This window comes from Chionomys nivalis, chromosome 25 (genome assembly GCF_950005125.1).
Source record: "Chionomys nivalis chromosome 25, mChiNiv1.1, whole genome shotgun sequence".
NCBI lineage: Eukaryota > Metazoa > Chordata > Mammalia > Rodentia > Cricetidae > Chionomys > Chionomys nivalis.
In genome coordinates, this window is record NC_080110.1 from 35677286 (window position 1) to 35702581 (window position 25296).

General features: G+C 43.9%; 1 protein-coding gene across 1 annotated transcript in view; it reads right to left on the reverse strand.

The window, feature by feature from the left end:
• Positions 1-2591: 2591 nt before the first annotated feature.
• Positions 2592-25296, reverse strand: part of Wif1 (WNT inhibitory factor 1) — a 66464-nt gene continuing 43759 nt past the window's right edge. The window contains exons 4-10 of the mRNA XM_057757884.1: positions 22697-22837; positions 21768-21863; positions 20523-20618; positions 15515-15610; positions 10485-10580; positions 9762-9857; positions 2592-3443 (exon numbers count right to left, since the gene is read on the reverse strand). Of these exons, the coding sequence (XP_057613867.1) occupies positions 3322-3443; positions 9762-9857; positions 10485-10580; positions 15515-15610; positions 20523-20618; positions 21768-21863; positions 22697-22837 (743 nt within the window). The 3' untranslated portion in view covers positions 2592-3321. The remainder of the gene's footprint in view (positions 3444-9761; positions 9858-10484; positions 10581-15514; positions 15611-20522; positions 20619-21767; positions 21864-22696; positions 22838-25296) is intronic.

The following is a 25296-nucleotide window of genomic DNA, read 5'->3' on the forward strand; positions in this document are numbered from 1 at the left end:
CTTTGTTATCTAAGCTTCATTTTATTTCCTCATTTTCCCTCCAGACGTCATTTTGCCATACGGTCCACGTCTTTTCTGGCCTCTTGAGAGTTTCTTCCCCCTTAGTGCCTTAACTTTTCATCATGTTTACATTTATTATTTTTATATTTTGCGTGAGGAGGGACTCATGCCCCTAGCAAACATGTGAAGGTCAGAGGGTTACAGGGTTGGTTCTTAGCCACTCTTCTATGGCTGTGAAGAAACACCGTGACCAAGACAACTTATAGAAGGAAGAGTTTAGTGGGGGTTTGCTTACAGCTCCAAAGGGTTACAGTCTGCAACCGTCGTGGAGGGAAGCATGTCAGCAGGCAGACAGGCATGTTCTGGGAACAGGAGCTGAGAGCTTACATAGGATGCAGAAGCATGACATGCATTCACACATGTGCATGACCACACACACATGAGAGAGAGAGAGAGAGAGAGAGAGAGAGAGAGAGAGAGAGAGAGAGAGAGAGAGAGCTGGGACTAGTACAAGCTTTAGAAAGCTCAAAACCCATTCAGTGACAGGAGTCCTGCAACCAAGGCCAGACCTGCAAAGCCTTCCAGACAGTTCCACCAACTGAGAACCAAGCATTCAAATGCCTGAACCTCTGGAAGGCCACTGTCATTCAAATCACCACAGCTGTCTCCTCCCACCATGTGACTTCTGGGGAACAAACTTTGGCTGTCAGTTAGCAAGAGCCTTTTGCTACCCCCTAACTCTTAAAATATTTATAGAGGTATTTTATGTGATCACCTCCCTTCTCCTCCTTCCCTGCTCTCCTATTTCCCTAAATGAGTAACTCTATATGAAGAAAGATTCTTTCAGATCCTGTACAGTAACCGTTCTCAGTCACTGTCTTAAAGCCGGTCTCTACTGTTGTGGCTCTGCATACATTGACAAAGTGAGCAAAGGGACGATCTCTGGGTGGAGATTCATAAAGCACCTGGTAGACAGGAACCCTCAACGCTCAACATAAGGATAAAGGCCACGTGTAGGTGAGCAGGTAAGTATCAAAGAGTGCCGATTACATATAGAACCTAAAACCACAAGTGAATAAAACCATAGCTTGTTAAATAAAGCTTTTAGGTGTGTGTGTGTGTGTTTATCAAAAGTGTTCAATCTATAATGAGCATGATTCACTTATAACATGACTAACAATGAACTAGTTCTTGACCTTGAGCACCTCACTGTATTTCCAAGTGTCCACTAGGCATTTCCAACAAGATAATCCAATGGAATTTTAAATCAGACATCTCTGAACACCCTTCCTTCTAACACATGTGTGTTCTTCCTGTGCCCTGCTTCAGTCTGGTGTTTAGGTGTCTCCCTACTGGAAGCCTACGTTTAGCTGGTCATCTAGCCCCTGCTGAGTTTGAAATCTCTTTTGAGTCACTGACTCTAAAGTCATTTCAGTTTGTATTTCTCCACTTATGTGATGTGTCCTTTGGGATGTGCGTGTGTGTGTGTGTGTGTGTGTGTACATTTGGGGTTTGTAAATTGGATAATGAATACTATAGTTTATATTTATCTTTCTCTCTGCCATTTAAAACTTTTCTGGCTTTTATGGTGCACATGTTGGTCTCCTCCCCTTTGAGACAGAGACAGGCTTCAGACTCAGTGTGTGGGGTTAGAAAGACGGCTCACTTACTAAGCGTGCTTGCCGCTCTTGTGAAAGACCGGAGTTCAGTTCCCAATACCCATGTCAGGTGACTCACGACAGACTTCTCTCAGCTCCAGGGGATCTGACACCCTGTCTAGCCTCCCAGGGTACCCCCCCACACACTCAGACGCAGCAGCTTTCTTTATGTATCCAAAGATGACTTTGAACTTCTGAAGGAAACTAACATTTGCTTTATAGGATAGTAAATTAACACATTGTATACTTGGGGTCAGTAGGTTAAACAATGAATAGTGGTGCTTTATACTTGTGTAATTCTGAAACCTTTAACGCGTCTTAGAAGGCCTCCCTTCTGCAGGTGGGATGTAGCTAGGACTTGCAATGACCCCGCCCCCCACGCCGGAGTTCTATGGTGGAAGTGTAATTCCCAACGCAACCGCTGGAGGGGGCACCTGAGAAGCAGTGAGTGCATTCTGCAGCTCCTGCCTTCATAACCACTGGCCAGCGTTCTCACAGAGTAGGTTAGCTGTCTCAGCATTTGGTTGCTGCAAGCACAGGGTCAGCTACCTCTGGCTCTTGTGACGTCCTTCTTTGTCGCTCTTCTGCCTTCCACCATGGCCTGCAGTAGCACAAAGGCTTTAGCAGACGTTGCAGTCATACGTCTGACTTCCCCAATTCCTGAACCACGCGCGTGACTGGTCTCAGCTACTCCGTCACAGCAATAAAACAGAAGATGGAAGTGGAGAATGCTTAAGCCATCCTAGTTAGGGCAGAGTTTTGAAATAAATGACAAGGTGTAGCAGGACTGGGAAGGAGGAGGAAGGAGAGAGAGCTGAGGCCGACCTCTTCCCTTGCTTGTGATATAACTAAGCATCATGAAATAGCGACCACGTTTATTTCCATAAGCTGGCAGTCACACAAAAAATCCCACACAACACAAAAAGAATGCAGTGCCTTTTTTTGTTTCCTACATACAAACAGTATAAAACGTTTATTATGTAAGAGCCATGTTTCGTTTACAATATATTATATTGTTTCCATCCAATGAAAAGACTTCATACATTATATTCCTTATTTCGTTGTGTTTACAATATATTATATTGTTTAAATGCCACTAACACAGTGTAATTTTTTTTTACTTTGTTCCCCCTCAAAACTAAACTGTCTAGAATAATAGTAAGGGCGAAATAATATTGTATGCACCTCAGGATAAGGGAGGGCAATTGAAATATTAACTATTTCAAATATTGTCCAGATATTTGACAATAAAATTTGAAATGCTGTAGCTTTAATACTATTAACTGTTTTATCCAAACCCTTGTGATTTATGTATCTTTGCCAGTTTAACCCTCTAATATTTATTCCCCACCCTCATACCACAAATGCATTTTAATTTTCAAATATCTGCCAACTACACACCAAAAAGACAAATTCTTAATGTGATCAACTGACGTAAGATCTGTTCCAAAGGACCGACGGAGGAAAATCTATACCACCATGCCAGACATACTTAGAAAGCCTAAAAGGAAGAGTAAATATCAGCTCAGTGATTTATAACGAAGCTAATAAAATTCAGGCCAGTATTCTAAAGTGTAGTGAGCATCACTTGAACGTTCAACACATGAAAGGTTAACGAAGCCTACGAACTTAGTGTAACTTGAGCCGTTTCAGCTGGTGGAGTTCACCAGATGTAATTGGATTCAGGTGGATCCTGTGGCTCCTCGGCCTTTTTAAGGGGAGGCGTGTGCTGCTCCTGCCTGGCGCCTGCTGGCCTCGGGGCATGCATGAGGCTGGCTCCGTACCCTGCAAAATTATTCACAGCTTAGAAGAAAAGAAACTCCAAAAGCAGGCTCTTTAGATTCTTCATTAACCATTCATTTTCCTCTTTTAACCCTGAGTGAAACCATAGTGACCACACAGAGCTTCCTGAATAAGGGCAAGTGACAGGTTCCAGTCTCTGGTCACTAAAAACCCATTTTTTTTTTTTTTTTTGGTTTTTCGAGACAGGGTTTCTCTGTGGTTTTGGAGCCTGTCCTGGAACTAGCTCTTGTAGACCAGGCTGGTCTCGAACTCACAGAGATCCGCCTGCCTCTGCCTCCCAAGTGCTGGGATTAAAGGCGTGCGCCACCACCGCCCGGCTATAAACCCATTTTTTTTTTCCTAAGCCCATTAGATCTTCTTTGAACCTGCCACTCACTGTAGATTTTGGCTATGTGGAAACTCTCTGTGTGTCTTTGTCTCTCTGTGTGTATGTGTCTCTCTGTCTCTCTGTCTCTGTCTCTCTGTGTGTATCTCTCTGTGTCTCTGTCTTTGTCTCTCTATGTGTATGTGTGTCTCTCTGTGTCTCTGTCTCTCTGTCTCTGTCTCTCTCTGTGTGTGTCTCTCTGTCTCTCTGTGTGTATGTGTCTCTCTGTCTCTCTCTGTGTGTGTCTCTGTGTGTATATGTGTCTCTCTGTTTCTCTGTCTCTCTGTGTGTATGTGTCTCTCTCTCTGTCTCTCTGTGTGTATGTGTCTCTCTGTGTCTCTGTCTCTCTGTGTGTATGTGTCTCTCTCTGCCTCTCTGTCTCTGTCTCTCTGTGTGTATGTCTCTCTCTGTTTCTCTGTTTCTGTTAGTCTCTGTCTGTCTATCACAAATGCATTTTAATTTTGCAAGTATCTGCCTACTACACACAGAAAAGACAAATTCTTAACGTGGTCAACTGATGTGAGGATCTGTCTCCCTCTTTGCCTCTCTTGGGACAGTCTCTTGTAGCCCAGGTTGGCCTTGAACTCCTGATGCCGTTCCTCTACCTCGCGAGAGCTGTGGATGACAGGTGTGTAACACCAGGTCAGGATTGTTTGGTGCTGGGACTCAAACCCAGTGCTCTGCGCATGCCAGGATCACCCTCTACCGAGTGAGCGTTGCATTCTCAATCCATGACCAAACCAGCCTCACTTATGTTAAAGCAGCTCAACATAACAGCTTCATACAGACTCAAGATGAAGTTATCCTGCTCACACAACACAGGCATCCTATTGGAATAGGACCTTGCTCTGCGTGGGAGAGAGGAGCTGTGATTTGAACTGACCACTGTCAGGAGGACTTGTGAATTTTGCTCCCTCTGGTCATTTATTCATTCCCAACCCTGTTTTTGAAACTTGAGCCTTCTTTCTTTCTTTCTGTTTGTGAACTTCTGGAGGTACTGTGGGCACTGGCTCATTTTTGCCTTCCTAAAATGCGTCCAAGACAGCAATTACATCTAAAAAATCTGCCTCTGTCTTCCGGTGCATCAGAGTCAATCAAATTCAACATTCATATGTTCCTTGTGTTTTCTAAATGCAAGCATGCTGTTGAACAGCTATTGAGAACAGAGCTCTGTTGCTGGATGTGTTTCTTTGAATTGTCAGTATGTAGGCTACTAGCTCGTGGAATGGTCAAAACATGAGCTAACAATGTACTGGAGTAAATCCCTCCAGTGCCGCTTGGCTTGCCACCCATGAAGTCCAACCTCCCTGCTGGGGTGGGAGAGCCGAAGCAGAGAATTGGTCTGTCTCCAGGATCCTCCTCCCCTCCACAATGCCTGGGTGCCTAGGACCTCCCAAAGTGCCACCCCACTGGGAATCTGCTCTTTACCAGAACTCTGTGACTCAGAGCTTCCCTGTCACCTCCCTCTAGTCAAAATAAACCCCAGTCTTTCAGCTTGATTCTCTGGGTTGATGCACAAAAGAGCTGGGTGGCCGCTCCCAAACAGGTTTGTGACAGAAGTGCCAGGCACCTTCTTGAATGCAATGCCTTGCTCTGAAAGAGACACTGGTGGCAGATGAACCAGTGTGGTCTCCACTGGAGTCTTCTCGGTGGTCTCCTCAAGGACAGGAGGCTCCTAAATGTGCTTTTATTTTTGGATGGGCCCAACTCACTGGGCATGCTCCCTGGATTGTATGCACCGCCCCCTGAAAGCTGATCTAGAAAAATATTTGATTTGTATGTGATTTATTCAAATTTGTATCTTGTTATTTTGGAGATGCAATGGGATTGAGATAATTGGTTATTGAAGTGTGACATGACTCAACCCTCCTTTTCCTTCAAGCGAGGTAGGCTGTGGGCACGTGCACAGGAGGCTGTCCTAGGTAAGAGGTGGATGAAAACCCTGCCGTTTTGCTCACACGTTAATTGGCCTCCTCCCCGTCCTGGACCCTGTTCTCCACAAGGCAGGCTCTTTCCCTCCTATCTGCTCATGTAGTCCCAGTGCCTGGGTTCCTGCTTAGCAGAGAGAAAGGGCGGCCATCAATGCTGAAAGGTCAGATTTACCAAGCTTCATTTCATATATAAAATTGTCCTCTGGTTTGTCTACATTGCTCGTTTATTTGAGAGAGTCAGTAAATCTGAAAGACACAAAGACATTAGACTACTTTCCCAGGAAGAGCTTCCACTGGCCTGTCTTTTCTTTCTAAAGGACTCGTAAACATTATATCGGGGGCCATGAAAAGATTTGAGACATTGATGGAGGAAGGTCATTGGTTAATAAAGAAACTGCTTGGCCCTCATAGGTTAGAACATAGGTGGGTGGAGTAAACAGAACAGAATGCTGGGAGGAAGAGGAAGTGAGCTCAGACGCCATGCTCCCCTCTCCTGGGCAGATGCAGGGCAGCTCCTCTCAGAGGCAGACACGATGAAGCAAGCCGCCAGGTCAGACATGCTGAATCTTTCCCGGTAAGACTGGTGCTACACAGATTATTAGAGATGGGTTGATTGGGATATGAGAATTAGCCAGTGAGGGCCAGAGCTAATGGGCCAAGCAGTGTTTAAAAGAATACAGTTTGTGTGTTGTTATTTTGGGGCATAAGCTAGCCAGGCGGCCCAGGAGCTGGGGCGGCAGGAATGCAGCCCGCAGCTCCCACTACAGAATGGCACCCACGTGGATAACTGCATCCACAGAAAGCCTGAGAAAGCTTGGGAAAGAATAGAGTAAAGCATGTTTTCTTGGTAGCAGCAATTTCTCGGGTCTGCTCTGCTTGCTAGAGGCAAGCAAGCGCTCTCATCTAAGAGAGGCTTCCTGACTCAGCTTTAGCTGCAAAATCCTGCAGCTCTCTTAAGAGGTCCTGCCACGAAACACTTAAATGGTATTGATAAAAGCTGACTGCATGCTTGTTTGTTTTCAGCCATAGCAGGAAAAAAGTTGTGCTGTTTTAAAATGCTGGCTTTCTGGTCTGTCCTACCAGGGCAAACTCTGACTCTTTCAAGCAGGCGGTCCTGACTACGGAGCTTTTTGAGTGTTGCTTAATAACTGTTGCAGCTTGTTTGCTGGCAAGGACCTTGAAATGCCATAGAGTTGTGGCAATAAAGATGGCTCCAGTAGTACCTCCGCCATGAGGCTGGAAAGCTAAGGAATGGGCTGGATATAGCTGGCAAAGCCACGGCTTTAATGCTACCCATATTACTCAGTAATTTAAAGGCTCGTGTGGTCAGAAAAAGAGAGTTATACAGTAAAGAGAGATTCAAAGACAAAGAAAACCTTTAAATGATTTACAGTGTGTTTAAAAATATATGCAGGCTAAAAGTTAGAGTTCTTAAAAGTAAAAAAGGAAGAAAGAAAGTAGTTGGGTGTGGTAGTACACACCTTTAATCCCAACACTTGGGAAGCAGAGGGAGATTGACCTCTGTGACTTCAAGGTGTGGTAGCACACGCCTTTAATCCCAATGCTTGGGAGGCAGAGACCGAAGGATCTCTGAGAGTTCAAGGACAGCCTGGTCTACAGAGTTATTCCAGGACAAAGATATATAGAGAATATAAAATAAAAGTAAAAATAAACGAAATAGAGATTAAAACAAAGCTGCACAAAGATGAAAATATACAGAGAATCTTGATACTGTATATTATTATGCTCTCTTTGAATTATTTGAATGCTGAGGAAGGAGCAATAGCTGCTAAAAGATATTTGTTTACAAATGCTGCTGAACTAATCCAACATAGATATTTTCAAAATACCTTGACTTTAAAATTTGAATCTAAGGACATGATGCTTTGGAAAGGAGTTTCTTTTGTTTTCACAGAGGATGAGACTCTTTGGATTACTTCTATCACAATATGGTATGATAGACCACGCCCTCCCGAAAGGTTGCTGTGAACACCTTCAAAAAATTACTTCACTCAACTGCCAACTGAGATGAACCTAGCACACACGTTATCCCATAAAAGACCTGAATAACAGCGCCCCCATTCAGCAGGAAGCAGTTTGGAGAGAAATAACTACGTCCATATTCCCAAATATTGTTTATAAATGTTCTTTTACATTTAAAGGGAATATGATATAGGTATGAATAATTTGCATTGATATGGATTTTGCTTTAGTGATTTAAATTTAAGGTCAATTTTGTTATATGTATATGTATTTCTGATATTGATTAAGGTATTGTGATTGTGTAGCTCATGTAAAAATGTTATGTATATAAGTTGTTAATGAATAGTTATCTATAATAGTCAAGTTTGTAGTCATGTTAGATTTTCTAGATGTACATAGATATATTTTAGATAGACATTCTTCATATCTTTCAAAGACTACGGATAATGCTATTTAATGTTTTAATAATTTAGGACTTTTCATGACAATGAGACACTCTGCTCCTGGCAGCACCAGTCTACTTCAAGAAGAAGATGGGCATCGAAGAGGATCCTTATGGAGTTTGTTAGCCATTTGGACAAGAAATTGCTCTTGCCTGGACTGTTGCATAAACTGGACACAAAGAACCCACAGAGAGAGGACTGCTGAACTTGCCCAAAGGTGAGATGATCTTTCAGGGTTCCTGATTCATGAAAGAGTCAGCGAGACATTCTGCAGGACACAGCAGATAGTGACTGAACTGCCTTTGAAATTTCCTGCTTCATGGAAATGTCTGCTGAAAACTATGGGCCTGTAGGCCGAAGATGGATGCCCCAACGGTACAGAGAAACTTTGGTGACTGTCCAGGCAGCGAGATGTCTCTGTGATTTCTAGAGTTTGAAAGTTGCTTATTTCTTGTTTGCTTAGGTAATATTGTATCTTTCTGGAGTCTTTGATGGAGTTGAAGAACAGTTAGTTATAGTTATAGTTTTCCTTTGTTATGATAAAGATAAAATAGATGTAAATATTGTAATTTTTACTTGATAACTGTTTTGTTATATGTAATTTTGCTATGTTAGAGTTAAAGCCTTCCTTTTTTTTTTTGTTTAAACAGAAAAAGGGGAAATGATGGAGGAAAAAAGAAACTGCTTGGCCCTCATAGGTTAGAACATAGGTGGGTGGAGTAAACAGAACAGAATGCTGGGAGGAAGAGGAAGTGAGCTCAGACGCCATGCTCCCCTCTCCCGGGCAGAGCAGCTCCTCTCAGAGGCAGACACGATGAAGCAAACCGCCAGGTCAGACATGCTGAATCTTTCCCAGTAAGACTGGTGCTACACAGATTATTAGAGATGGGTTGATCGGGATATGAGAATTAGCCAGTAAGGGCTAGAGCTAATGGGCCAAGCAGTGTTTAAAAGAATACAGTTTGTGTGTTGTTATTTTGGGGCATAAGCTAGTCAGGTGGCCCAGGAGCTGGGGCGGCAGAAACGCAGCCCGCAGCTCCCACTACAAGACATGTGTCATGTGTTATATATAAATTGATAAAACGTGGTTTTTGAAACCAGAGGTCATTAGATATTAATGTCCATCTAATATCTTCAGGGTGACTGTAGTTTAGAGCCCAGCACACTTGCCTAGCAAGGCGCATGGTGGTGGGGTTTAGATCTCCAGCATTACCACTAAAGAAAGGGAGGGGGGAAGGAAGGAGTGAAGGAGGGAGGGAATGAGGAAGGAAGGAAGGAAGGAAGGAAGGAAGGAAGGAAGGAAGGAAGGAAGGAAGGAAGGAAGAACTTTAGTTAATCAAATTTTTCCTTCAGTACACTGAATTACTGAGCTACCCTGCATTATTAATTTGACCTAGAGAATATGTGTGACGATGTTTTAACAGATCTGGTGGCATTTTATATGCCTTCTTCTATTCCAAAGCTTAGCTGACTTTGAAGTCGCGAGAGGAGATGCACAGGGGCAGAGGCAGAGAGATTGTCGCTGATAGCAGCCACATAGCAGGGCTGAGCTGCAGGTCATCCAAAGATCTCTACTCACTTTTATTGCAGTGTCTTCCGTGCCAGCCTTCTCGACACTGGCATTTGTTGGGCTCGTGGCAGGTTCCGTGAGCTCCGCAGCCAGGCTCGCAGACGGCTAGAATCAGACAGAGAGAGCCATGCTTCCTCCACTTTCCTGTTCCTTTCTTTTAGAAAATAGCTACCTAGCTGCTTTTCCTTTAGTTCCCTAGAATATGTTAGTTTTGGCTTCTCTCTCTCTCTCTCTCTCTCTCTCTCTCTCTCTCTCTGTCTCTCTCTCTCTCTCCCTCTCTCTCCCTCCCTCCCTTCCTCTCTCTCTCTCTCTCTCTCTCTCTCTCTCTCTCTCTCTCTCTCTCTCGTATAAGTCACTTTCCAGCCAAAAGCCAGCTTTAAAGTTGAGGGAAAATCCTTCTGAATGATCTTTATACTCTGCGTCAGGCTTCTCATACACAAAGACCCTCAGGGAGATTTTGAAACTACTGCATGGTGGGCGATTACTCCTTTCAAGAAATCCCTAATAGATAAAACAAACAAAATTTAAAAATGAAAGAATTTAGCCACATGCATAAATATTTTATACTCAGGGATCCCTACGATGCCCATGGTCTAAGTAAAGGGAGCCTATGAATCAGGGGGAAAAGTCAGCTCTGATGCCCAGACGACATGCAGCACGCATGGACGTTACATCCAAAGACACTAAATGCAGTCACCCTGCATCCATATCGCCATCGTGCGTGGTACTCACGCTTAGAACAGAGGTCTCCTTGGTAACCTTTGGGACACTTGCATTTGCTTTTCCCAATGCATTTCCCTCCATTTCGGCAGGGCTGTGGGCATTTGCCTGCAGTAGAGAGGAAATTAGTTAAAGTAAGAAGGAGCCCGGGGCTTTATTCAATAGTAATTACATCTTTCAAGGGAGTGAAAAGGCTTTGAGAGGAGAAACGCCTCGAAATGACCGTCATTTCCATTTATCTTGGGCCTCCTCTGGCTTTTATATTGCTTTTGTTTCGGAGACAAGCTAATATGTTGACATGATTATACATTATATAACATAGTATTTGAATAATATTATATCCTATTATGTTATATATAATACCCCCTTTCCCACAATGAATATACTTCACAAAACAGAAAATTCAAGCTAGCCTGGCTCATACATGCCTGAAGTTCCACACACACACTGTTCTAGAATTTCACGCGTGTCTGACTCGCTACGAGAAATTTTCTACAACTTCTGCTTTTGGCAGATTACTCTTTCTGGAGGTAGGTCTGTCTGTACTCACACCTGATGACAGCCTTACTCTGGTGTCGTCTATCAGAAAGCAAGTTTGCATCTCGGTAGTTTAACCAGGGGACAGGAACAGGGGCCTGCACGGTGCAGCAGAGAAGGAGGGAAAAGACAACTCAGAGATGTGTTTGTGGGTCAGCCACCACGATGGGCAACTGGATCCTATTCTTCCGGTCTTCCCAAGAATTGCGTCAGAGTCACATGAGAGTTGACTGACAAGAGTGGAGGGGGCATTTGTTTAAGGACCTCTGATGCCCACTGTTTATTGTTCTTCTGAGAGGATTCATCACGTCCCTGGTGGAATGGCAGCTTGTAATATATAGGGACTCAGAGATGCCCCTGGTGGAAGGAACACGGATGGAACAGATCGGATGAAGGTTGCTATAGTAATGGGTGGAGTGAGGGGCTGGTCCCTGGGGCCACACCTATCCATTTCTATGGACTGTCTGAGAGCCTAAGGATGTCCTTGACTTCTTTCTGATCTTCTTACCCCCATCTTCCTGGTGCTGGGTCACAAATATACACCATTATAGACAGTTTTACTCAGTACTAGGGACCAAACACAGGGCTTGTGCACGTTGGACAAGTACTCTTGTCCCAACTAAGCTACATTCTCTGTTCTTTCATTCCCGGTCTCAAAGATCACCTTCTTATTGACCACTAAAAGTCCCAAAGAGTCCCATTTTATGAAGAACACCATTTACATGAAAGACTTTACCAATGAAGCATTGAGGTGCCATCTCGTCTGTACAAATGAAGTTTGCCTGAAGATCAGAGGGTGGAGCTAGTCACAAGCTAACCATAGAGGCCTGGAGGTCTGTACAGATAGACAGGAAGTTATATGGCTGGGCAGAGATATGGCTGGGCAGAGAGAGGAAGTAATAAGGAGGAAGGAAACAGGAACTCTGTCTCCTTTCTGCTGGGAAGTAAAGAGGTTAGGTGGCTGTGGTTTTGCCCCTTTGTCTCTCTGATCTCTCAGATCAGCCCAATATTTGACTCTGGGCTTTTATTATTAAGACCTATTAGAGCTCGTGCTACAGAGCATGTGACCCTGGCAGAGCCACAGAACTGGATCAAGGCAGCTCCAATGTGATCGTTACTCAGCAGAAGCAATCCATCGCTCTTCTGTGTGGACAAGTTGGTGAGCTCTGTGCTCCATGGGGGCCAGGGTGAAGTTGGTGATCTGGAGCAATGCAGGCTGGCTGGTGGAGCCCTCTCCCTGATTCTACTGCCTGATTGTGTTCTTGGTAAGAGGGAAAGGAAGACTCTTAGGCTCCTCTCAGCCAGGAGGGAGGGTAGGAAGACCGAGGAGGAGGATAGGAAGGTTTCCCCGCGTTCTTAGTGCCAGAAACATGACTGTAGGGATCTGTTAGGACAGAGCTGGTTCAAAGACTAAGCATCAGCTATCACCATCTGATTGTTTAGTATTCAGAACACACAAAATGACTTACTACTGTCTTCTTTTGCCTGAAAATACTTTGCAACCACATTATATTGGTTGAAAATAGATCTACCAAAACCTCAAGGAGTGTTGGCTAAGAGAGATTTCACTGAATTTTATTAGTGTTTTAGTGTAACCCATGGAGGAATCCTTGTAACAACGCCAGACCATAAGGTCTCCATAGAGTGAGGACCTCAGATGTCCCCCACCCGGGAAACTGCCGGATAACTTAATGTTGTAATTCTACATCACAGACCACAAGACGAAAGAGATGTACCAGGGTGTGGGCCTTGGAATGTTGAGTGGTTTTTTTGATTATTTTCTGCAGAGAACTTTTATAACAAGGTCCTGTTAAGTTATTTTAAAACTTATTTATCATAGGCTATAAGTAATTTGTGTGACCTTTTTAACTGAAGTTCTATTAAAGATTCTTAGGAAACCTGTAAGCCTTACATAACAAGATGTACGCACAGCTGACATCCAAGACGCCTCTCGGAACAGTCTGGCTGACCCCGTACCAGCATCTCACAAAACAGTCTCAGTGGTGTTTGAGAAGGTGTCATTACTGGCAGAAGTCAGGAGAAATGGAAGTTAGCCTGACAGACAGTAGAACACGTCTCCTTAAGAAAGAAAGGTGGGTTTTGGTGAGAGTGTGGAGAGATGGCAGTGTTGCAGATGGACTGGGAAAGGAGAAACAATCTGAAGACAGCTCCTCCGTGAACTTGTTCCCTTGTGGTCCTAGGTAAACAGCTGAAGGAAATGCAAACTTAGGTCAGCAAGATGGCCCAGCAGGGACGTGCACCTGCCACCAAGCCAGAAGACCCAAGTCCAATCCCCAGGTGGAAGGAGAGAGCCAGCTCTCAAAGAGTTGTACTCTGATCTCCACATATATGTTGTGGGACACACACACACACACACACGGAATTACAAATGCAAACCTGTCTGCATGGAGACATGCACACAAATCTTCACAACCGTATCGTTCAAATAACCCCCATGTGGGAACAACTCAGATCTTCCCCAGCTGGTAAATGAACTGACAAGTGGTGTCTATCCACACAGCTGGATGTTACTCAGCCATAGAAAGGAGCAATGTACTGGCATATTCTGTACCAGGTGTGCAGCCCTGGAAAGCAGTGATCTTTAATGAAAGAAGCGGCGGGGATGCTATATTCTGTATGGCCCCATTTATAGGAGGTGTTTAGAGTAACCAAGCTACAGAGCTAGAAAGTAACTTGCTAGTTGTCAGACCCTGGGATTATGAGGGGACTTGGGAGACTTTTCTAATAAACATAAGTATAAGCATGTATTTAGAATGGTCATAAATTGCTCTGAAATCAGACTGAGGTGATGGCAGAATCTGCAGTATGGTACACTTTAAAATGCCGCATCTTATGGTATGTGAACTATACACCCACTAAAAAATAAGTTCAACTCTGCCTTTAGTCTGTACACTCAGAGAAACTTCAACCACAGACCTGTTTCTGTATTGTTTTGTTTTATTCTAATAATGTTCTATTTTATTGAAACAGGAAGGTTTTTTTTTAAAGGAATTTGAATAAAACTTGTTGGATCTATAATGAGTTTTCAAAACTCTACATTTTTGGTCCAGTTAGAATTTTTAAAAAGACAGAAGAGAGAGGGAAGGTGAAGGCAGGAGAGGAGAGAAGAAAGAAAGAGAGAAAGAGAGAGCAAGCTGTGCCGGAGGAAAGCCCACGAAAACAAAGTCATGAAATGAGGCCACGAACAAAGACTCGTAAACAAAGCATGCCACGTCTGGGGCTGAGCTTCGGGAGAAAATTGAGGGGAGTTAACTCAAGATGTCTTTATCAGGAAAGAGTAATTAATAAGAACAGAAACCACATCCTGGCAATTAATTACATGTTCGATGGAAACTTCAGAGCGATTTCATTTGAACTCTATAAAAATGGTTACTTCATCTACTACTCATTAAAGTACAAGAACCCACAAATAAATTAGAGGTTGAAAGTTAAAATAGAAACATAGCATTATTCAATTTGGAATCTACCTCAGCTTTGGAAACAGTGGCCGCACCAAACACGGTGCTTTAGAGGCAGCGCGGCTGGGAAGGGCTGCCCTCCACACGCATCCGCATCCGAGGGGCAGAAGGGGACCCCTCAGCAGGCATGCCTGATGGCTGCTGTTCTGCCTGGACATGAACCTCCATGCTGTCTTCTGGGTCATAGTGCGGCTTGGACTGAATTGGCTCACTTCTGAGTTTCAAAGAGAGGCCTGAGCGCTGGCCAGTAGGTAGGAGGCAGAGCTGGGACCATTGCTCAGCTATTGGTATTGAAGCATGACAGACAACACAGTGTGGGTGGAATGGTGTCACTTTTAAGTTCTCAGTGCAACCTTTTTTTATCTGAGCACTCAAGAAACACTGCTATTGAAGACAGGCATTTCTAGCACCCCATAAGGTTCCTTTTGACCCCCAACAGCAACCCCAGTTTTTACCACTTCATCCGTTAGTTTTGTTTCTTGATCTTGAAAATTGCGGACTCATTTTTCCCCCCATGTCCGCCTCCTTTTGTATAATGTGTCCTTGGGAGTCACTTAAAAGGCTGGGTTATTGTTTTAATCGCTGTGCAGTGTTTACTTCTCCTTCCTTCCCACTCTCTTAGAGGAGTCAGTCTGTTCTAGGATGACAACGACGAGCAGAAGAAAACCCTCTGTGCTTGTGGGTTTGTCTTCAGCCTCTGGGACAAGGGCCACCTTTCTTAGCCTTGCTTTTAGACAAGGGAGTGCCCGAGGATTCTAGGAAAGAGACACTGGCCTATGATCTCACACGAGGTCTCCATCCTATCTAGGCTTCAGTGGCAAAAGCAGGCATGAGACAGTTTTTCAGCACCCCCCCCCATCAAGAACGTGAGATCTGTACCCCCGCAGGCCATCGAGAACACCGAGATCTGTACCCCCCCAACACCATCGAGAACACTGAGATCTGTACCACCCCCCCCAGGCCATCAAGAACGCCGAGATCTGTACCCCCCCCCAGGCCATCAAGAACGCTGAGATCTGTACTTACTCATCTCACAGTGCTCTCCCTCGAGTCCTGGAGGGCAAATGCATTTTCCTGGGTAGAAGCAGGTACCCCCATTAAGGCAAGTAGTCGAGCAGTTTGCTGTTAGAATGAATGACAGGGTGCTTCGTTAGACAGGCAGGCCTAGCAAGAATTTCACTTCAAGTGAACTATATTTCTCCAGCATATGTCTAAGACGTTCTCATCTACATAATAAACACGCCACTTTACAGTTTGAAAAAAGTTATGACCAAGCACCTCATTATTTGAAATAGCCAATTCAAATTATAACAATCAAATTACAAAGACTCAGAATATAAGAGAGAAAAGGGTATCACACTATGTATTCATTCCAAATTTTTAAAAAGGTATAATATAATTTAAAAAATAGCCTTTTAAGTAAAACTTATGTGCTAAAAAGAAGAATCTGCAAATCCAAGAAAATACCTTTCAAAAGCATCAAGTTGGAAGATAAAGGGGGAAAACTTATTTGGATTAGATAAAGGGGAGAGAGTGTCAAAGTGTCAAGGTTCAAGAAGGAGGAAGCAACTCTCAGAAGAACGGAGCTTCGTTTGAACGATCAGGATTTAGAGAGAGAGATTGTCATGGTACTTGGAGAAAGTCTCCAGTAATTGCATGCAGAGAGACCTGGGAGGTCCCTAGGAAGAGGCTGAGCAGGATGATGGACACAGTGAAAATCCAATAAAGGAGTTGTGACGCATCCTAAGCCCCTCCCTCTTGGTGTCAGTTTCCTGAATTTCATTGATCTTTGGCACTTAAAGTGGAGGATAGGGAAATGGGAATAGGAGAGAGGACAAACTGAAAAGTTGACAGCTTCGCTCACTCGGTAAAGAAGATTAAAATAAGAGCTTGGAGTAGGGGTAAGGTGTACGCTTGTCATCCCAGAATCCAGGGGAGTAGAGGCTGGGTGGTCAGGGTCATTTCTGGCTACATAGTGGTTTGAAGCTGGCCTGTGGCTATTTGGGACCTTGCCTCAAAAAAGCTGAAAACTAAAGATTAGTGCTTAGAATTTTCTTTCTTTTAAATTTCAGTCATATGTCCTGGTTTTGTACTGGTGACTTGTAAAACAGAAAACTAAAGGCTTCCAGTGTGAACGTGTGTGTGTGTGTGTGTGTGTGTGTGCGCGCGCGCGCGCGCGTGCTTTGTGGAAGTCAGTTCGGTTAAAATGTTCTGTGGACACCCGGCTTCTTAAATGCATTAAGGAGCATTGCAAATGACAAACCCTTCCCAGCTGCAGGTAACTGTGCACTTAGCATCCTCATGTCGGAATGATCAGAGTCCCCTTCTGGTACAGGATTTAGAGTTTAGGGAATCCAGCACTGTCCGCCCTCTCTTCGCCACTTGGCAGTAGTATTGTTGGGTTTTTATGAGCGAGTCCTGTCTTCCCACTTGTCCACATCTTCCCAGATTAGGAGAGGGCAAGAGAAGGTTAGGATCAGTGTTTACCTGCCCTCCCTGCCCCCTGCTGATATAGAAAGGGCAGCGGGCTAGACAGCACACTGCAAATAGAACTACTAAATCTGGCTTTATAATCTGACTGCCTTCCACCTATGCCCTTCTTCCCCAGTTAACATACAGTTATGCAGACCCCGCTCGTCCTTCTTTAACACACGATTCTGTCTCAGACACCAGAATGAGGAATTACAAGCACTGATCCCACCTCTATCCTGCCTAGTTCTACGTCAACTCGACACAAGCTAGAGTCATCTGAAAGGAGGGGTCCTCAGTAGAGAAAATACCTCCCTAAGATCCAGCTGTAGGGCATTTTCTTAATTAGCTATTGATGAGGGAGGGCCCAGTTCATTGTCTATGGGGTCCTCCCCGGACTGGTAGTCCTCAGTGCTGCTGTAAGAAAGCAGGCTGAGGAAGCCATGATGAGCAAGCCAGTGAGCAGCACTCGTCTGCGGCCTGTGCCTCAGCTCCTGCCTCCAGATCCCTTCCCTGCTTGAGTTCCTGTCCTGACTCCCTCCCATGATGATACGGAAGTGTGAGCCGGTTTGCTTTGGGTTGTGGTGTCTCATCACAGCAATTCTTAATTTGTCCTTATTCTCGGTATGTTCAAATGCTTCTGTCATCTTGACCAAAGTTTTCAACATTCCTGTCATGGTTTGGCTGTGGGTTCGTGTGCTGCAAGCTTGGTTGGCAGAACACAGCGTGGAGAAGGGTGAACCACTCAGAAGTGGGGTCAGATGGATTGTGGTTAGGTCACTGGGATCGTCCTCAGGAGTTCTTAGGGGGCTGCCCAGCGCTTGAAGGTCTCTGGCTTGATCTTGCCATGGAATCTCTCCTAGGATACTCCCACAATCGTGCTGACTTCAGCACTGTGGTGTAACCTGAGGCCCTCACCAGAGCCACACAGATGGCGCACTGAAACTCCACACTGTGAGGCTAATTGGCCTCACCTTTTTTGTGAACCCCAAGTCTCCAGATTTTGCTATCGCAACAGAAAGTGAACTAATCCAAAAGTTGTTTTGCCGTGAACCAGAGATGCTAACTAAATTTCACTGTGGCTGGACTAGACATTTCCTAAAGTTGGTGGCAGATGTCCCCAAGGCCAATGGACGTGATTCTTTAATGTTTGTTCCAAAGTACAGTGCGAAAGTACAGCTCCGTGCCAGTAATTAAACCATTTTTCATCAGCTCCATATTCTTTCGTGGATAATAAAAGAATCTTTTGTTGAGCCAGTAAAAATTAATGTTTTATGTTCCAAGATCTCCAGTGAGACCAAATGAAGTTTCAACAGATTTTCCAAATGAGTTTTTTAAGAATTACTAGAATTTTTAACATGTAGGAAACTCTTTCATTTGAAAGACAAAGCATTATGGAATATAAGATTACAAATTGTATTACAAATGTATATTTTTGCTTCGTGATTCTGAAGTATTTGTGACACTGTAACATATATGTATGCATATACATATGTGATGTATATTGTGGTTATGTGTGTATGTTTATACACAAATATAGGTATATATTTATATATATGCATACACATATACACCCGTGTGTGTGTGTTTGTGTGTGTGTATCACAATAGCCAGCGCGGTGGTGCAGCCACTTACAAGACAGAAGGATCTCTCGAGTCCAGGAGTTCTATGCAGTATCATGCTACGCCTGTTAGCTGTTTGTATTAAGTTGGGCATTAGTGACCTCTTGGGAGTAGAGAGCCACCAGGTTGCATAAGAGGGGTAAGTCAGCCAAGGTTGGGTAAAAGATCTCAGTAGATTTTTTATCATATAAGCCATGGCAATAATGGCCACAGGTGGACAGGTGTCACTAATCACTTCATTGATTCTGGGTGTGTGTCAGTACAAGTATCTGAAGATTTGCTTTACTTCCAATAGTTCTGCTAGAGTCTGAGTTTTATTCCATTCCAAGAAATGCCTGGTTTTCAAATAGTAGAAATGCTATAAATACCAAATGCTAAATTTGAACAAATAAAGATACACTCTTGAGTAATTTTACTGACTTGCTCTTAAAAATTACCACTGTCACTAGGTCTTAGTCTTTAGGAATATGTATTGAAAATATTTTAAATCTAATTTTTGTGGTTTATCAAAAAAAGAAAGATACAAATGCTTTCAGCTATTATCCCATTCCAAGAAGAAAGATAGGAGGCAAAGAGGAAAAGCTTATGACCCAAGTTATCTTATCTGCTCAAGTCTCAGGTCACTCAGGAGAGGCTGGGACCTGATTAGATGGAGTGATACAGAGGTACAGTGGAGGGGATGAAATCTGGGCCAAGTGATTCCAGCTAGATAATATTCATCAACCAACGAAAGCAACACATATTCAGAAGGACGTCCCACATCACTATGTAAACCTCGGGGCAGCTCTCTGGGAGTGAACTGTGTAATGCTTCCGGGTTCCCAACGGTTGTCAAGAATGTGACCAGACAGTCATGTGACAGTTGTTTGGATAGCCTAAGACACTCAATCACTCCTCAACTCACGCCAAGAACTTCTTGCCTCAACTTTTTTTCCTTTTTAGGAAACTGTGTACGCACACACAAAAAGCAAACCAACCAAACAGAAAATTGAGCTGCAGTAGTGCTCCATGCTGAATGACTGATCACAAGAGACACTAGTTAAAAACAGTATTTGTTATTCTGTCGAAAGCATAGTTTTTATTGATTAAAAAGTCAATAGTCTGTGGCAAATACAATTATGGATATTAGGACACCTTCATTAAATGCATATACTTTCCAGAGTAATTTGAAAAGGTTTACCCACTGAAGAGTTTTGGGCTGGCTAAGTAGGCAGGTAGTTTCAGGGCCAAGTTTGTATCCACTCTCTGTAAGTGAAATCTAATGTACCGTGGCCGTACTTAGAGGGAGGCACCTGACCTCTTGCAATTAGAGTATTGAATGAGGCCCTACACAAGGTCATAGAAACTGAGACTTTAAGTCTGGTTTACTGCTATTTTAACATAAAGTATCTAGGAAGGGAATTGTTTTTGTATGTCAGCAACCTTCTTCATAGCAAATATTAACTGTGCCAGGCCCACGTCTTGCTTCTCAGCTGGACGAGAGGCATCCCTTGTCCCCATATGGATTTTCCCTATCTTTCTACCCCGTCTGGGGACCACAGATGGATGTTGCTCAGGTCACTGACCTGTATATTCTTGCACTGAAGCACTCTGGGAGTAAAAAATAAACTTCCGCTGGGTTAAGCAATACCCCAACTGGGGTCCCACTTAGTAGAGGAGTCATCTTTACTCCACATGACATACCGTGTTTACAAAGGGATGACATCAAGAATGTATCTTTGGGAGGCTGGAGAGACCGTTCAGTGGTTAAGAACACTGTTTATTCTTCCAGAGGACAGGATTGAGTCCCACCACCCACGTGGAGGCTTATAACTCTTGTAACTTCAGCTTTAGGGGGTCCCATTGCCCTTTTCTGGCCTTCACATGCACGTGTACAAGCACACACACACACACACACAAATAAATATTAAAAATAACATAAAAAATGAAACGAAGTCCTGTTACCTTTATCACAGTTGACTCCATAGAATCCAGGTGGGCAGATGCAGAAGCCAGGAGTGACACACAGGCCGCCATTCAAACACCGAGGTATGCAGAGAGCTTACAGGGAGAGGGGACTCTGATTAAGGCCAAACAGGATGCAGGAGCAGGGGCATTTTTGCATTGTCAGTGATTTTACAACTCAGACTTTGTGATAGAGTCAAAATGTTTACTCTTTAGATACACAGTTTTGCTATATTAAAAATTGTCTCGTGGTATTAATTCAGCTATTTTTCAACTTCTCAGCCAATTTCTTAGGCAAGAATTTTCAATTTGTTCTACTTTAAATGCCTGATTAAATCTTTATCAGAATCAGGCCAGGCATGGTGGCACATGCCTTTAAACTCAGCGTTCAAGAGGCAGAAGCAGATGAATCTCTGTGAGTTCGAGGTCAGCCTGGTCTGAAATAATAGAATTTCAGAACAGCCAATTACACAGAGAAACCCTGTCTTAAAAAACAAACAAATAAACAAAAACCAAAAAAATATCTTTCTCAAATCAACTTGACTGTGATGTATTTTTTTTAAAAACTGCAAATATTTTTCTCTGCCCCATTTCCTTGATCTTTAAACTCTAAGATAAGTTCAAATATGAAAATATTCTTATCTCTTAAAAAATTACTTTTTGCTAACTCTGGTCAAACAAGTTCTTTGACTTACTTAAAGTTTGGCATTTAAAGAGCTTGTGATTTAATACTCATTTTTAACTCATCTCTTTTCATATAATGACCTCAAAAATAGTACCTCTGAAATAAATGTGCTTGCTATCCAAATTATTTTCAACCCTTCTTTCTACTTATGATATGGTAGAACCTATACTCAGATACGGATTTAATTGTGAATCGAGCTATTTTTAATTGGAAGAATTTCAATCAGTTGTGGTGTTAGAACCCTAAACCTTTCATGAGAGTATCACAACACACACTGTGCGTATAGGCTGGCCAGAGCCTTGATCACGAAGAGCGGAGACCCTAATCAAAGTTCTCTAGCCAAGGTCTGGCCACGTTTGATAGTAACAGAAACCGATCCACAGAAGTACGGCTTTCCAACTGGCCTTCTGAGCCTATTTAAAGTTTCACCGACACTTAAAATATTACCAAATAATAATGTAATTTCAAGAGATGTGTTACAAACACCAAAAGACCCACGTGGGGCATCTGTGGCTTCCACGTTTGTTGGGAAGCAAGGCCTGACTAACTCCCTTGCTTACCTTTCTCACAGTGAGGCCCGTAGAAGCCATCGGGACACTCACAGACCCGCCTTTTGTTACAGAAGCCTCCGTTCCGACACCCTCCGGGACACTCGGCTGCACCAAAGAGAAACGAGGCAGAAAGCACGCCCTTGAAGTCAGACCGGGGGAGACTTTGGTGGTCATTTCTGTTCAAGTGTTCTCAGTACAATTGATTGAAACCCACAATCTTTAACCTTCCCTCCTCACCCCTCCGTTTTCACTCAGTTCTCCCTGCAATCTTAATTACAACAGTAGGGGACAGGCATGAGGGAGTAAAGCCACTTTTACTTCTTCCCACCGCTGAAAGTCACACCCGAGGAACAAGGGGCATTGCCTCTGGTAGCCACTGCCAGAGCGCAGGTGGCTTTTTGTATGTGTTTAGAGCATTGACTGGCGCCGTAGCTTAAGCCTGAAGCTGGAAGGCAAGGAGCTATTCCCTTGTGGTTAGTGGGCACCTACGGCATGCAATGAGTTGCTGAGGCCCTGTCTGCCTGACAGGATCATGGTGTGATCGTGACTTCCTGTCTTCTGTGGCTGTGAACAACATTTGGCAGGGCATGGGTAGGCAGTGTTGCTGTGACCAGGAGAAATGTGGGTGATGGTTGACACCTGCAGGGAGGAACTGGAACAAGAAAGGGGATGTCTGTGGCCTTGGGTGAGATAAAGATGGGGGCTCCTTAAGGCTATATTAGAAAAGGGGGAAGAAAAGCTAGTCTTTGACAGCACACTGGAGTCTCTAAGGTTCCTACGTGGTGTCGAAGCCTGGGAAAACCTAAGTACCTGTAACGGACCCTGTGTGTACCACGCCTTCCCTCCAAGGTATATATAAAAAGAAAACGAAACAAAACAAGTTATAGGTATGGCTCCCCACCTCCAAAGCCCTCTCTTGAGGGACTCCCAGTGCTCACCTTGCTGACATGTTTTAAAGAAGATAGCATTTTGAGGGGTCTGAAGGATGGTGTTGCCTTCAGAGTTCATGACAATCACGTTCACTTCAAATGCTGCCACACCATCCTGTTTGCCAAGACACGGGAAACCAACCTGCACAACTGAAAGGAAAGAGAGGCTGTCAGTTTGGACAACTCATTCCGGCTTCACAGGAACCACAGGGAGACCAAGAAGAAGCAAAGAGGGGCACGTTTTTGTGATTTTCATGTATCTCCACGGGAGTCGAGAAGGTATTTTGATTACCTGGGGAATCTCGGTGGAACTCATTCACCATGCTAGGAGGTAATGGAATGAATGACTCTTGCTGATGTGTGCTCCACAAATGCAGAACTGGGAAGATTTTGTTGAAAAAACTTATTTTTCTGAGACAGGTTCTTGACTTCTATATCTTTGGCTTATATATTTTAGGCTTAGTAATCTTAGCTTGTAGATTGTTTTAAGATTTTATTTTAATTTTTGTGTGATGTGTGTGTATGTGTGCATATGTGTGTATGGGCACGTGTGTGCAGGCTTGTGGAGGCAAGAGGCTGTCAGATCTCAAGAGCTGGAGTTACAGGCAGTTGTGAGCCACCTAATACAGGAAGCAAACGTGGGTCTCCTTTAAGAGCAGTAACTGCTCTTAACCACTGAGCCATCTCTCCAGCGCCAGTTTTCACACCTTAAAAAGGTGGGTATTTTTTATTTCTTATTTTTTGGTCTGCAAATTAAAGACGCAAAAAGGAGCATAATTATATTAATTAGGGTGAGACATTTGTGATTATATTATATAATTATATTAATTAGGATGAGACAGTTACCATCCCCAAAGAGCCAGAAAAAGGTATAATATATAATATTATATCCATTAAGTAAGCCCTTGGCATAATAGCCCACTAGCTTATTTTTTATTCTTCTGATCTGAAAGTAACAAAGCAAAGTCTTTGAAGATATTCTGCAACTCAACATGGACTCCAGCAGTGGCCTAGTCAACCAGGTTGCTATTTTCTCAAGACACCTGTGATATCACAGAGTGGTGGGCTGAGCTAATGTGGCGGGTAGGCTAAATCTGGTATGTGTTTTAGCTTGCTGATGTAGAGCCACTTCCGGTGCACCTGTTGGGTACTCGGCATGTCCAAGTGTTGACAACAAGGCCACAAGGCAGGACATGGCAACTCAAATGTTTCTGCACGAAGACAATGAGGAGGCCACCAGTTTCGTAATACAAATAACGAGGAGGAATGGGCTCATCAGACATTGGCTGCTGGGTGAGAGTATGATTATGAAACTTTCCAGAATAGACTGGATTATCAGGCCACCCACTGACAGCTAGACTCCCGTTCTTCCATAAATAATAATAATAACAATAATAATAATACTGCCAGTAAGTATGTGTAGAGCTTTAGCATGGTGGGCACAGCCACTAAGCGTGGGCTTATATTAGAGCAGGACAGACCTTCTCCCTTTAGAGTGTGACTACACCTTCCTCCTAGGGTTAGAAGATGAAAAGAACTGGCGATTGCTCCCATCAGCACACAAGCTGGCCACGCAATTTTCTTAGTGAGCTTGCAAAACAAAAGTTCTTTTGCAGCCTCTGGCATTGCCGAGAGATAGGAGAAATAGAGCCGGGGACTTTGGCAGGGTAAGCCCATGGGGTAGAGGTCCACTTTTACCAAAGGCTAAATGAAAACAAGGCCAGATGCCTCGCATTCCAACGCAGCCTGTGCTGTGTAAACCAGGGTGAATGAGAACAACTTCGGAACACCAAAACAGACGAACTCACATGGCGTTCAAGACCACAGCGATGCACAATTGATTGCACATCAACAACACGTACGGAGAGGTAAATGAGCACTTATTCTAACGGAATACCCTTCCACACACAGATGGGCATGGGTTTTACACCCTGAGAGCATCCTGTCATTTGACACACTTCCCTTACAGGAAGGTAGAAAATTAAGAGGCAACAGGAGCTCAATCGCAAGGTCACAGGACACGGAATGGTAAACTGATCCCTGATTAGACGAGTCAGTAAAGTATTGACTTGTAAGGATGGAGGCTCGAGTCTGATCCTCAGAACCCAAAACGTCTGGGAGTGCACAGTGGTGAAGGTCTGGAAAATTATTAATAGACTAAGTGCTCAGCACTAAGAGGGACGTCCCTTCACTCCAGCCTGGGGATCTCCTGGGAAGAGGGCAGAAGGACGATGTAAGAAGGGCCTGGTGGGCGGCTACCAGGAAACCGTGTTCTCTCGACACAACAGGGCGCCTGTGACACCTTGAAAAAAGACCTGCGCAAGCCCATGCCAGACAAGATTCCAGCATCGAAGTGGGAGTGGGCACAAAGTTCCAGCCCTGGCTGAGGAGCTATTGGCAACTGTTAACTTTGGCAGAGGGAGAGTGGGTTTTCTTTAAAGGTATGACCCCCTGAGAGGTTGAGCATGCTCCAAGACAGGCTCTCCATCCAAGACTTGATGGACTTTTATAAAGGTTAGGAAGCAAGAACAGGAAGTTGGGTAGGTGGGAGTGGACTTGGGAGGGGTAAATATGACCAAAACATGTTGTATGAAATTCTCAAAAAACTA